A 14,915-nucleotide genomic window follows, 5' to 3' on the forward strand; every position below is an offset into this window, starting at 1 on the left:
ATATATAGAGCTCTTCTGAAGCCAGTTAGCCCTTCTCAGATTCCTTGTACAGACGACAAATTAAAAGGACCCAAACCTATTTGTCAAGGAGCTGCTTCTCCTATGCGATTAAATGCTTTCACTGGTGATTTTAAAGCAGAATGCAACATTGTGGGGCTGGACTGACATGTTCTTACTTGTGCTGTTTCACTAGAGCGACAACTCAGATGCCAGCCAGCATTTCAGTATGTGTTACCTGTTCATGCAGTATACCTCCACACAATGCTCAACATACTCTCAAGCAATTTTCCCGAATTATTTCTGTGTACTGTTTAGCAACTTACTACATGCCATGATGAAAACAAATGCATTTCATTTGATTACAGAAACTATAATTGAGTCTAAGCTGAATTACAATATTTAAATAATGAAGGAAGAAAAAAACACCACTCAGTACAAAAAAAAAAAGAAAACACACCAGGACAATTTAGTCAAGTACCTGTCTGAACACGTGCTGCATTTAACATCTCTGTCTACAACATACCCCGCTGAAGCTTTAACTCACACAGCTCTTTCCCACGAAGATCCTGGATGTCAAAAACACTTTCAAGCAATGGTCCACTGACACTGACCCTGTGCTACTTTATGCCAGGCAAAACCTGCCTGTAGCAAAAGGTGTTAACAAAGTAAGTGAATGAGTGAATGCCTGGTATACCTAACAGCCTGCTTCCTGAAGCTCAGCAGAAGGAGCAGTAATGAGAAGACAGCTGACCCACAGCTTCCTCGTGCTGGGCTAACACTTCCATGTAAAACGATACCTCTGTGACTAGAGCAGTTAGACTAACTTTCACGCATATGCTAAGCACCTCTGTTGAACACCCACCAAACGTAACTCAGCACTAAGCGTATACTAAAACGCCATTTAGTTTCCAAATTATTTTGGCTTGCACCACAGCACGTAGCAATGCCACAGGAAGCACTGTGTTACAGAAGACATCCTACACCAAGGACTGCAAAGACAATGTATTTAAGCAGGTTTAGGCATCTGCTTGCTTTAAAAATTATTCGAAAAGATTTCTCATCATAAGCCTATGAAAAATAAAACTGCATGGTTAAAAAAAGAAAAAAAAACACTCTCAAGAGCCTGCTTTGGAAAAAAAGGCATCTGCACTTTAGTATGAACTTAACTATGAACTTCTGGACTGATATGTTTTCCTACACTTAATGTATTCTCTATTTCCCTGAATCTTTAGGTTTGTTTTGCGTTCCTTAAGAAGCCATTAGATCTTGTTTGCTCTTATTTACTTTCTTTATATACAAAGTTGCACTAATCCCTGTACCTGGAAGTGTTCTGTTTAGTTTTGGTAGGGATTTTTAAAAGCCAGATACTCTCAGTACTCACGCTGCTTTCCTTCCTTTTAATACTGGTATTTCCTGATAGTGATGCTGTTCATAAGGCAGGTATTTAAAGGTTTGCAGGAACTAGACCAGAGTCTACAAACTGAACCATATGAAGCCACTTAGGTATTTCCCCTGAGTTTTCATCTGCACAACTAGAGTTCTGTTGAAGAAGCTATAAAAAGAATTAAGACATCCTCTTGTCTTCTTGAGCAAAATAGGAACTAGTCTATTTAATCCTAAGGATGATGTGAACACTACTGCAGTGATCCTTATGCGTAACTCCATTTAACATCTTTTCAACTACTTGAGTACAACAGTAGGTTTGACAAAGTTTGACATAATCACAAGCTTTTCTTTTGCTTTTTTTTTGTCAACACCACACCAAGTGTTTTGGCATACCTAAACTCACTGCCTTGTGCACTGTAAGGAACCGTTGCCAGCCATTTACTTTGTCTCCATCAGCAAACGGTAAGAAAGCACAGGAGGTGGAATTCCATTCCTATCTCATCATACTTTTGACCTTTAGACCCTGCAACATATGGCTCGCAGGCACATTTTTACCTTACATTCCTGCCACAATACAGCCCTTTCACTAGCACTGGAAGTGTTACTGATGAGATTAAAAAAAAACAAACTTGAAGCAGGAAGGAAGCAAAGCCCTTCTTCTAGTCCTCACACAATGCTATTGTGAAAATTTTTGAGTTTCTCATTTTCATAAATATTTGGAGCAGACTTAAGAGACTCACTCGTAAAAAGAAAGCTACCTCTTTCACGCCAGCATAGCTTATTCTTTTAGCTGTCTAAAAGGAACAATTAATCTACGTTACTGGATTAATCCCATTTGTAGATTTTCTAAATCACAAATTCCAGTGCAACTGCTTCACCTTTTAGAAGCAACAAAAATCACCCAACAATAAGAAGCTCAGCTAAACAATTGCCAGGCACCTACCTGTCACGTTTGAAACTAAAAGGTTTTCTTCAGATGAAACATTTGGGAAAGGACATTTGGCAAGCTACACTGATTGTCATCATGGCCTACAAGGAAAGCACCTCTTAGAGCCTGACAAAGCAAAAGACCTGGTGCACACTTGCTTGAAGGTGACGAGTTGAGGAAAGACCAGGCTACAATGAGCTCAAAGCTAGCAAGACTAGATATCTAAGAAGTTTCACTCTTCAAAACTACACAAGATATGCTCAAATTTAGTAACTTAATTATTTATTTGTATCTGCTCTTTCTCCTTACCTATCCCATTCTGTAAACAGTATGAATGCATTTGATTTATAGATCGCCTCAACTGATGACTGAAAACACAGCCTCTGAAGGGGGAAGACTTGACATACCCCTGATGAAAGCAGCTCTGGAGAAGCACATCCTCTCCCCCTGCTCTAAGGCAACAAGGAATATGCAATGCCAACAGATAGGCTACAGATAATTTGGTACTCTTCCCTCTCAGCACCTTAAATCTGTCACTGGAGTGAACACACCCACTCAGACTATAAATCTGCCCATTTTTATTCAAACTAGGTTCACTTGCACAGTAGTGAACAGGGCACAGAGAAGCTTGTAAGGCCAACCTCCCTGCACATCAGCATAAAGCAACATTTAGAAGATGCTAAACAATACACGAAAGGGAAAGGAAACGAAATGCAGAGGTTGGTAACAAGACACAGCCAATCCCCTTTATCTTCCCTCCCACCCTATTTGACACGTTCATTCCCCCACTTATCTGCACGACACAGATTTAAGGGACAGCGCCCGAATTTACCCCAAAATAAATAAATAAATAAATAAATAAGCGGCGCCAGGTCTTACTTTTGGCTGGGAAGGCTGCTGGCTGCGTTGGGCTCGGCTATCATTTCCACTACATTATTTCGGCAGCGCTGGCAGCAAGCTGAGAGGGGGCTCCTGAGGAAACTTCACCGCGGCGGGGCTCCGAAACCCGCGATCACACGGCGGCGGGCCGAGCGGGCTGTCAGGAGGAGAGAAGAGGGCGAGATAATTACGGAGCCACTCACTAAAGCCCCTCACGGCCGGCCGGGGGGAATTAATTCCGCCAGGGAAGCGGGGGAGGGGGGGGCGGGGGGGAAGCTGCCCGGACCCCCCCCCTCCCTCAGGGCCCTTCCGAGGGCGGCGGGCGCGGCCCTGGCGGCTCTGAGGGGACGGAGGAGGAGGAGGAGGAGGAGGGGGAGGAGGAGGAGGAAGGCTCCGGGGACGCGCGCCGCCCCGCTCACCTGCCTGTGAGGGGATGTGGGGGGGGAGGTGCACGGGCACGGGGACGCGCACTCCAACGGTCGATCGCGCGCTCGCGCCGCCGGCTCCCCGCTCCCGCCCGCCGTCAATCACGGCGGCCCCCCGGCCTATCAGCGGCGGGGATCGCTGCCGCCAGGGGGCGGGCCGAGGCGCGCGCTTTGCCCCGCCGCCTCGCGGCCGCCGTAACGGCCGTAACGGTCCCGCCCCGCGCTGAGGGGGGCAGCGCCATGGGGCCCGGCCGCCTCCTGCGGCCGATGCTGCGCTGCTGCCGGGCGGCCACCGCGGCGGCGCCTCCTCCTCCTCCTCGGGGGGCGGCTCTGAGGGGGCCGCTCAGCGCCGCGCTCCGCCGCTGGGCGCCTCAGCGGCCGCCGGGCAGGGGCGAGCCGCCGCGGGCGGGCAGCGGGGGGCGAGGGGCGGGCGGTGACGACGACGACGACGACGACGATGATGGAGAGGAAGATGAGGAGGAGGAAGATGAGGGTGTGGAGGAGCTGCTGGGCCCCTCGCCGCTCGGCCCGCTGCCCGGCGCGCAGCGGGTGGCGGTGGTGCAGCCGGCGGTCCGCTGGGGGCCGAAGAAGCCGCAGCTCACCACCGGTGGGTGGGCGGGAGGGGGCAGCCCCGGGCCCGGTGTCAGCCCTGCTCATTGCTGGGGGCACCCCCCAGCCCCGTTATTAGCCCTGATAATTCCTGGGGACACCCCCGGTCCGTTTATTATCCTTGCTCGTTACAACACGTTACCCCTTCACAGAACAAAATCGTTAACTTTTCAGACTTTGTGTAAGCCTTCCCGTTTTGCAAGCGGGAAAAATTATGAAAGCACCCGTCTGACCAAAAAAAGTACTTGAGAACAGCAGTGAGCCCTTTCCATCTGTTCAGGCCCTCCAGATGAAGAGCCCGAAGTCTAAGGAAACGATCTGGGGTGAATGCTGAAATGCCAGAGTTACAACAGAAAAATGAGCACTTTATGAGGAACGCTATCGATAGGATGAGAAAGAGGATCATGGTTATGATTAAAAATATATTACCTTTTGGACCTCTTTAATACATCAAATGTGTTTTCCTATCTAGAGAAACATGATGAAGCTCCTATGGAATGAGGATCTTCTGTCTGGCAAATCAAAACTGGATCTACCGATCTGATTTGCCCTTGTAGCCCTCGTGATTTCATGAAATCCTCATAAATCAGTGCTTTGCCATGTAGATGCTTTAAAAAAAATACCAACTAATGAAGCAGATTGAAATCTGTGTCTTTAGCAAGTCAGAAGCCAGTGTAGGTCCTTGATAAGAGTAGGTACCAGTGGTAAGAAGCAGGGTATGCAGTATTAGTAGTTCTTTACATATTTCCACAAAACACTGAGGGATTAATCCCGTGGCCTTGTGCTCATCCAAAATAACAGTTTAAAGCTAGTTAATCATTTTATTTTTTAAGAATAAAGTACAGCGTAGAGGCAAAGAGGTGAGTAATTTATTGACCATACAATTGAGAATTCAAAATCAAGAACCATAAAAATAATTTGTACTGGCAGAAAGATGCTTTGGTGTAGTAAAATTACATCGAATAGGAGTTTAATTATTCTGATTAGAGGTAAGGCATTTTGCACCTTATGCTGCTCGTTAAACAAATGGACCTGTAGAATTTAAGTGAAGCATAGTTGTTCCCTGGTCACACATGTCGTGTAGTTACTGGCAATTTGAGCAGTTGATATATTATAATCTTTTTTTTTTTTCTTTTTCTGTGTGTGTGTGTCTCTAAAGCTGAATTACAGATTGCTGAAGCCGTTGCTCTCGTAAATACCCTTCCGAACTGGACTGTTTTAGATAAAATAATTATTCCTACAAAAAATCCTGACAAGAAGTTCGTTTTTGGCAAAGGAAACTTTGATGTTTTGACAGGTAAGGACTGAGGTTTGTCAGGACAGCATCTTTCAGAAAGGAAAGCTTCTGCAGCTGGAAACTATTTAAGGATAGCTATAAAAGTTGAAAAGAGGTAAAGGTTTTATTAATCCATCAAATAGGTTTACAGACAAACTTCAAAGATATTTTTTTTCAAGGTAACAAAAACAACACAATAGAAAAAAACCATGTTCATTTGAAATGTGTGGGGCACCTTAATCGCTGTTTAAGTGATTGACATAAAAGAAACTGGCAGCTGTTTTTGACATAGTATGAAATTAGCGTGAATACGGCTGTTCTGTGGACAAAGAATATGATGCCATTTGGTATTTTATGAGCACTGTGCTCAGTGCAAAATGGTTTTGTATTCTGTATATTTTAAAAAGAGAATTGACATTTAACACTGCATTTTGTAACGGTTATCCGTCTTCTAGAAAAGATTAAAAAATTGCCCCATGTGACAGCTGTCTTCTTGAATGTGGAAAGAATATCTTCAATAACAAAGGTAATTTAATATCAAATCATATTCTTTATATCCATATTATTTAGAAGATCTTGATGCTATCGGAAGGAGGGTTGGTTATGACTCTGAATTCGCAAATGATAATATATGAAGCCAGCTGAACTGAGTTTTTCTGAAAGGAAACTTTAATTCCTGTTATATTTGTCCAGCTGATATAAGTGTATCCAGCTGTCATGCATGAAGTTTTCCTGCAGCCTTATAGCCTTTTAGTATAGACTGTGCTTGCGCATTTGCCACTGGCTCTACTTAAAATGTTGGAGAAACTTCTCGGATCTTATTCACAAAAGGTTGGTGATAACATAGCTTTTGTTGTGAAGGAATGTCAAGATTTTGGATTACATACATGCACGGGTTTCCATACCTCTATGAATTCTATGTTTTTTCTATAGTGCTATGTCTGCTGTATTGGATTTTGAATATGAGGTATAAATTCTGAGCAAATCTGTATATATTTTTTTTGTATTTTTAAACTTTCATTCCTAATCCTTACAAAGAAAATGTATTTTACAAAGATAGATTGCTTATGGGCAGAAGCATGCTTTGCTTTTTTTTTAAACGCATTGGCAGTAAAATAACTGCCATGTGAACTATAGATGCCCTTTGGCATGTTTAGGCAAACTGAAATAAATACTTCTTAGCTTTTTTGCATGGGCAGTGTCAAACGGTGTAAAGTGCAAACTCTGCAAGCAAACATCAATGCTTTGCAGGCAGTTTTGAATGTTTTCCCTGGATTATAAAATTATCAGAGGTATATATATCCAATAGTTATCTTGAGCACTTCAATTTATTGATTAAATGGAAGTTGAAAATGTTTCATATAAACTTTCTAGTTTTTATTCCCAAAATTAAAGTATGAGTTCTTTTAGTCCCAGATTTACTAAAAATTTTCATAAATCTAGATCTTAAGTACATTTTAACAGGATATAGATTCAAGAAAGTGTTTGAGAATGTGCATGGAAGACGAGCATTCTGGATTTTGAGATGGTGAAGGGGAACTACTGCATACTTCAAGTTCTTTGAGCGTCTTTTGGTGAATTAGGGCAGTTTGGGGTGTGGGAAGAGAGGAGTTTATTATTTCATGGAAGGCTGGTTATGAAAAAATTTTCCTTTCTTCCTCTCTTGTTTTATCTTTTAACTTCAATAACTATTTTGCTTTTCCTTTGTTATCCTTATCCTTTCCCATACTAGCATTTCATAATTATTTTTTGTAAGGCCTTAACCACTGAAATTCTTCATTCTTTTAATGCTGTGAGATGTCCTGTAGGAGCTGTTCTCAGAATCTGTTCAAGGCAATAGAAGGATTCTCATGGAATTCAGTGGGGCCTAGATAACAAAGTTCTACCTTCTAAATTCTTTTTCACCTTCTTGTCAATCAAAAATTTGCTTTTGGGTGCTCATAATCATTACTGTGAGTTCAGGTACCCATCGGCTAACTTTAACTGTAATGCTGTGTATGAATTGATTTGCTGGTATTCTGAATCGGGCAGAAAACATCTAGGTTACTTTGTTTTACATGGCTAAAGAAAGAACTAGAAGATGCCTGGGGAGTGAAAGTCTTTGACAGATACACCGTTGTACTTCACATTTTTCGTTGCAATGCCCGCACTAAGGAAGCAAAACTCCAGATTGCATTGGCTGAAATTCCACTCCTAAGGTACCTCAAACTGTGCAAAGCACGTACTGATCCTTGCATATTTTAGTGAAAATTTCTTTACATTAACAATCAGGGTAATGCTATACTGTGGGGAAAAAAAAAGCCGCTGTTTTGGTGTCTCCGTACTATGGTCAATGATTGAGTAGAGCATAGAAATATTTGCTTTAATGTATGTGTTTAAACTCCTATAGTACTGACAGGCAAAACCAGAAAGTCTTCAGTAGATTTTGTTACAAAATATATTTCTTGTGAAAAGGTCCTGGTTCTTTATAATAAGGAAGATGGGTTGCAAGACTGTGTAGGAATTAGCTATGTGTATTTCGTATATAAATAGGTTTAATAAGGAAAGCTATAAACAAAGAAGCTTAAAGGCATTAATTTATATATGAGTTTTCCACATTTCTGTATTACACAGCATGAATATATTTGTGCATGGAAGTTGGTGTGAGTTGCATGGATGTATCAGAGACATTTTTGTCTCTCTAAAGTTTCTGAACAGCCATTACGATTTACTTAGAGTTGCATGACTTTTCAAACCACAGTCGAAGAGCCGGAAATATCTGAATTTTCTCACTAGGCTTCTCACCATGATCTGGCTTTATTTATACCTGTGCCTTGTAGTGTTGTAGTGTTTTCATCTGTCCTGTTAGAATACCACTACTGCTTCATATTTGCTAGGCATTTTAAGATAGCTTGATTAAAGCAGATTGATTTTATTTAAATATTATTCCACTGCCAGGTCGAATCTAAAAAATGAGGTGTCCCAACTAGATCAGCAGAGAGGTGGATCAAGATACATCATGGGCTCAGGTAAAGTCTAAATATTCCCATGAATTAGAGGATTCTTTTTCTCCATAGCCTTTAAAATAGATTAAATTGCATCTGATTTTATTAGGGGGAGGCTCAGGGGAAAGACAGTTTGTGTTCTGCATCTGATTAATTGAACATGAAAAAAATGTGTTGGATGGTAACTTCAGTCATAGGCACAATAAAGTTTTCATGCTCAGTAAGTGGCCATGGACAGAGCGTTTGCTACCACAGGAGTTTATTGTGACCAGACATGGTTATTCTAGAGTGCTTAGCATATGTCTTAATAATTATTTATCACTGACTCTATCATTGGCAAGAATATGCAGTTTTAATTGCTTATGTATAATGTCGTATGCCCTCGTGGTAACTCACTGAGTTTCCAGATAGACAGCATCACTTGTTTTACTGTTCTCTTGTAGACTATTCTGCCAGTTACTCATTTGTATTTTTCAGGTGAAACATTCATGGAGACACAGAATCGCCTCTTAAAAGAAAAAGAACTTAAAATTAGGCATGTCCTGGAGAAACTAAGAAGAAAAAGGTCTTTGCTTAGAACTCAGCGCAGAAAACGCGAGTTTCCAGTTATCTCAGTAATGGGCTATACAAATTGTGGTAAGCAAAAACTCATGAAATTGTCGCACAAAGAAGCTTACTTACCTTGTCTAATTTTTAATTAGAGTCTCTAGCCAGAATCTGATTTTGGTATGAATAGGCTTTGTATTTTAATTAGATTTTATAATGAGAATATGTCAGTTAGATTATGGTTAGGAAAGCAAATAATGCTTGTTACAGTAAGATTTTTTTGCAGACATGTTCTGGAGAAATTTCTAGTACCTAATGTGTCAAAAGGATTTTACATCTAGTGCTGAAGACTGTCGTGCTAGTGTCCTCTGTATGTATCTTTATTACTTGATCAGAATGGATAGAGAAAAGTACGTGTGTTTTGAGATCACTAGGAAATGCTGAGGCATAGGAGGAAAATTCAGGAGAGTTGGCAGCTAATCTGAGAAATGTGCTTAAAAAGCACTTTAGCTTTTCATAGATTAATGTATAGTGTTTAGAGAAAATTCTTACGAGAATCTAAATAAAACTAAAGTTTTTTTTTCTTTTTTTTATAGCTTACACAAGTGAATTCATACACAAGGCATACATTGACTTTGGACTGGGCACTTTTCAGATTAAATTATTTTAAAACCATTTCATTTTATTATTCAACTTCTTTATAAAAAGCAAACTTACCATGCACTAATTTTGATATCTATTATACTGATACTTTTAAGCTACTTATAGAGTTGAAGATTCAACAAAACAGCTATAGTACAATTTTGCATACATAATTGAAATACTTTAAGCTAAAGTGCTCAGTATATATTCTAGGTAATGACTATAAATTCTGTGAAATATTTATGAAGAGTTAAGTAAATTTCTCTAGTATCATATTCATGACAGTGCACCTAACAAAAGCATAAAACTGATAAGCTAAATAGTATTAGTGCTTCTGGTGATTGTTGGATTTAACAAGGAAATGTTAAATCATTTTATCTCAGAACAGAAGCACTGAGGAGCATGTAAGTGTGTGCTTCCTAATGTTGCCATGGCAGCATTCTTCAGATAGTCTTAGAGGTGAGACGTGTAGGTAGGTCACTTTTCAGGTCAGTTCAGTCTGTGATCATCTTGTTGTTATTCAACAGCACAGCTTCCAGACATGGCCCTAAGTCCAATTCTGAGTTATAAAAGTTAAGACTATCTTTGGATTTCGTAACGTAATACAGATAACTACTCCCAGGCTAGATGTATATTAGTGAACTAGATATGAAAAGATATGTAGCATCATAAAACTCACCCAAGTCTTGCGAATTAGTATTTCACTTGAAACAAGCCATTAAAATCTTGTCGTTTTGTTTTCTTTTGTTTTTATTTTAATTAGGAAAAACCACCTTGATCAAAGCCTTGACTGGGGAAGCAGGACTTCAACCCCGAGATCAGCTGTTTGCCACTCTTGATATTACAGCTCATGCTGGCTACCTGCCCTCACACATGGCAGTTATTTATGTTGACACTATTGGGTTTCTGTCTGATCTTCCACATAACCTGGTTGAGTCCTTTTCAGCTACCTTAGAAGAAGTTGCTTACTCAGTAAGTAGTTGACTAAAAAAATCGAGAAATTGACTTAATTTTCTTCTAGATAGCCTTCATCCCTTCAGAAATGGGGAACTTAATTGGCATGCTGTTCTTAGTGAAGTACCTGACTGACTGTAGTGGTCTTCTAGCATAATAACTATCAGGTAAATATCGTATAATAAACCAATTTTCTGATACTTTATGCAGAATATATAAGTATGAATAGATTTCAGAAAGGATTTATTCAGAGTATACATCTCCTTTTCCATGTGGTTTAAACCAGATAAATCAATTTTTTTCTTGTTAAATATATGAAAATCTAGACAGTGCATTGGAATATGTTGAGGTTCTCTTTCTTGAGAGAAAAAAATTGAACTACAACCTTCAGAATGGTCTGGTTTTGACTTAAAGTTCCCTGTAGCTCTAAAAATGGGTAATTGTGATGTGATGCAGGCAGCATGTAATAAATGTTAGCGTACTTTTCCTATCGTATTCTCATTAGTTGCCTGTTACAGCAAAGTTTAAAGTTGCATATTGTCCAGTTCTGAGATGAACAGGTCCGCGCTATGCTGGGTGGTGAAGGGCTCAGAGGGTCGCAGAGAGCAGGCTGTGTCTGTCTGGTGATCAGTCACTAGTAGGGTTCCTCGGGGCTCATTTCTACAGCCAGTCCTGTTCAACATTTTTATCAATGAGCGGGATGCAGGAGTGGAGCGCCTCCTCACGAAGTTTGCTATGATACTGAACTGGGAGGTGCTGTTGACTCTTGAGGGATGAGAGGTTTTGCAGAGGGATCTCAATGGATTGTAACATCAGGCAGTCAGCAGTAACATGAAATTCAACAAACATTAATGCCAAGTGCTGCAGCTGGGACGGGCACAGGTACAGACTGGGAGATGAGTGGCTGGAGGGCTGTTCTGCAGAAAAGGACTTGGGCGTGCTGGTCAACAGCAGGCTCAGCATGAGCCAGCAGCGTGCCCTGGCAGCCAGGAGGGCACTTTGGGGTGCCTCTTATGCATTTTGGGGTGCATTAAACACAGCACGGTCAAAAGAGGTGGTTCTCCCACTGGATTTATCACAGGTGTGGCCTCACCTTGAATACTGTGTTCAGTTCTGGGCTCCACAACACAAAAAGGATGTTAAGGTACTTGAAAGCATCCAGAGGAGGGCAGCAGAGCTGGTAGAAGGGCTGGAAGGCACGTCCTGTGAGGAGGCTGGGGACACCTGGGCTGCCCAGCCTGGAGAAAGGAGGCCGAGAGGCGGCCTCAGCGCTCTCTGCAGCGTCCTGAGGAGGGGAAGCGCAGAGGGAGGTGCCGGTCTCTGCTCCCTGGGCACACGGGAACGGCACAGAGCTGTGCTGGGGGGTCAGGCTGGGATTAGGAAAGATTTCTTTACCATGAGGGTGGTCAAACCCTGGGACAGGCTTCCTAGAGAGGTGGTTGCTGCCCCTGCCTGTCAGTGTTCAGGAGGCGTTTGGACAATGCCCACATTACTGTGCTTTGACTTGTGGTTAGCCCTGAAGTGGTCAGGCAGTTGGGCTTTATCATCTTTGTAGGTCCCTTCCACCTGAACTATTCTATTCTATCTAGATGGAGATTTAAAACAAAATCTGTATCCTCAAAGGTAATGAAATTCCGTGGCAGCTGGATGTCTGAATACTTCTGAGGATTGGTTTTTTAACTGTGTAATAGTAGGAATTTCAAAAGTTGGCTGCAGCTATCATGTTTGTTTGGTTGTTGTTTTTTTATTTTTTATTTTGAAGTCTTAAGTGAAAGGCAATAAACTTACTTTTCACTACAGTTTTCAGAAGTTTGAAGCATTATTATGAGCAAAGATGCTGAAATACTTTGAATGCAAATGCTGTTTGATTACTTGTTTTTTTTTTTATCACGGCAAATACTTGGCTTAGATTTGCAACCTATCTAACCATGTATGTACTTGAAACTGGTAACTTTTTTATAAAGTGAAGCACCAGTAATAGTATCTCAGGAGCTAGGGATAACAAGAGTCTTCTGCATTTTGAATACAGAATTAAAATTTACATGCATTTTTTTTCCACAGTTGAAATGTTCTTTCAGTTATTGCTCTTGTAAAACGTTTTTAGTATTCATATTTTTTCTTCTCCAATATTTTTGAATATTTTTGAAGTGTTGTTTTTACACAGCCTTGGCATTAAAAATTATATCATTTATTATTTGAAATCTGTGAATTCCTTAACTAGCTTGATTGACAGAGCTTGTTTTGGGGTTGTTGGCAGCAATTCATGCGCTCTGTGGAGTGAGACTAAGCTGCCACAGATTTTCTTTCATCTTTGAATAAAAACCAGTATTGATTTAATACTGTTGCGGTAGGTCATTTTACAGTGTTAACCTGCCAGGTTATTGTCTAATGGATAGGAAAGCAACTCGTATGAAATAGAAATGCAAAAATGGTATAAAATCTCTACAACCTGGTAACTGAACGTTCCATTAAGTAACTGTCTTGTATATTGGTGCTTGCTAGGATCTGATAGTTCACGTGAGGGACATCACTCATCCAGAAACCGTCCTCCAGAAAGCAAGCGTTCTCTCAGTTCTGAAGAATCTCAATCTTCCGAGCCATTTATTGGAGTCAATGGTAGAAGTTCATAACAAAGTGGATTTGATAGAAAGGTGAGCAGGAGATGCCAAGTGTACTTAGACATTGCTGATGTTTTGGAAGCTCTTCAGCTCTAGAAAAGAGCTTCCACACTTCTGAATACATTTAATAATGTTTCTCACTCTTTTACATATGTAACCATGGTCTTAAAAAATTAATTCATTATCTTTAAATATCAGAAGAAATCACCTGAGTCATACAAGTAGTCTCTGTAGGAAGATACCAGTATAAAATAATGCAGTTAAATTGTCTGTGCTTGGAATATTTTCACAATCTAATCTTTGTAAACAAGCGTGCTGGCAATTATTACTTTCCAGGTATGAACCCACTGAAGAAAACGCTTTAGCCATTTCTGCTCTACACGGGCATGGGTTAGAAGAGCTGAAAGAAGAAATAGAGAAAAAAATTTTGAAAGTAACAGGGAAGAAGATTCTGACAATTACAGTCAACTTACAGGGACCTCAGCTAAGGTAAACAGCTCTGAATTTTATGAAGGACTTGGACAACTAGGAAATTCTTAATATTGCAAAACTTATTTGCCGAAACATACAATACTGATTTTAATCTGTGTTAAGAATTACAGGGATATTTGCAAACGTTTTATGACCTATTGAAAAACTATCAAATATCACCAGTAGATACCATACAGCATGCTTCTCAGAGTGACCTTCACAGAGTTCTGTGTTAGTACAAAAAGATAAATTTCCTGAAAGACCATTCCACTGGTCCCGGAGCCAGATTTAAAAAAAAAAAAAGAGAGAGAGAGAGAGATCTGAAACAATTATGAAAACACCCTACACCCTGTTTCCAAACAGAAAGTAGCAAACAAAAAGTTAAGTGAAGCACTTCATCTTTTGAAGTGTTAAATTACCTAGATGCAAACATTCAGATCTAAACCAAGGATCATACTTTATGCACTCTGGACTGCCTTTAAGATGCTAATACAATTTTTACTTTTACAGTTGGCTCTATAAAGAAGCAACAGTTCAGGAAGTAGAAGTCATGCCTGAAGATGGCACGGCCATGGTGAAGGTGATAATCAGCAACTCTGCTTTTGGCAAATACAGAAACCTCTTTCCCAGCAGTACTTTTTTTATACCATGAAACTCCATCCTTTTCTAGAAAAAGGAACTGATCTCATTAAGAGAATGTAAAATGAAGTCACTGGCCCATTAGCCTGGATGTGGAAGAGTATATTTCTTAACCAGTTGATGTTCTTGACGCATCATAGAAGTGGACAGTGTTTCAGAAAATGTCTGGAAACAGTAAGAGCTTTGAGTTTTATTCTGGCAGCAACTGCAAGAACAGCACTAAATTTTACACTGGAAGGGTTGTTGGCTACAGGCTCTGGGCCTCAAACACGTGGGAATCACTGGATGACATTTAATTTAACCTTTGGAAAAGTACTGAGCTTCTTAAATCATAGAAATACTTTTTTTTTTTTAACCCCGTTTTTCAGAATAAGGTATGTTCATGTGTTCTGCTTGTACATGTATTTACTTAAAATAAATGCCATGATTTATTGCAGTGAAGCAGAAAACATTGATTTGTATATTTAAGCAATGAATAAAGTTACCTGTGAACATCTTTCACACGATAATGTTCTTGCACACGGTAATCTATCCACAATACCTACTACTGTATCAATT

General features: G+C 40.5%; 2 protein-coding genes across 2 annotated transcripts in view; one reads left to right on the forward strand and one right to left on the reverse strand.

Moving 5' to 3' along the window:
* LOC310899013 (cohesin subunit SA-2-like) overlaps window positions 1-3,753 on the reverse strand; it is a 60,559-nt gene extending 56,806 nt beyond the window's left edge. The window contains exons 1-2 of the mRNA XM_083834937.1: window positions 3,613-3,753; window positions 3,194-3,350 (exon numbers count right to left, since the gene is read on the reverse strand). Coding sequence (XP_083691063.1) covers window positions 3,194-3,237 — 44 coding nt within the window. The 5' untranslated portion in view covers window positions 3,238-3,350; window positions 3,613-3,753. The remainder of the gene's footprint in view (window positions 1-3,193; window positions 3,351-3,612) is intronic.
* A 59-nt stretch (window positions 3,754-3,812) lies between these two features.
* Window positions 3,813-14,861, forward strand: GTPBP6 (GTP binding protein 6 (putative)). Its single transcript, XM_083805283.1, has 10 exons — window positions 3,813-4,225; window positions 5,387-5,524; window positions 5,959-6,029; window positions 7,571-7,701; window positions 8,441-8,511; window positions 8,965-9,123; window positions 10,439-10,647; window positions 13,132-13,280; window positions 13,584-13,736; window positions 14,229-14,861. The coding sequence occupies exons 1-10, from the start codon at window positions 3,859-3,861 to the stop codon at window positions 14,368-14,370; spliced, it is 1,590 nt and encodes a 529-aa protein (XP_083661409.1). The 5' UTR covers window positions 3,813-3,858; the 3' UTR covers window positions 14,371-14,861.
* Window positions 14,862-14,915: the final 54 nt, after the last annotated feature.

Source organism: Anser anser (assembly GCF_964211835.1).
Source record: "Anser anser genome assembly, chromosome: 1".
NCBI classification, from domain to species: Eukaryota; Metazoa; Chordata; class Aves; order Anseriformes; family Anatidae; genus Anser; species Anser anser.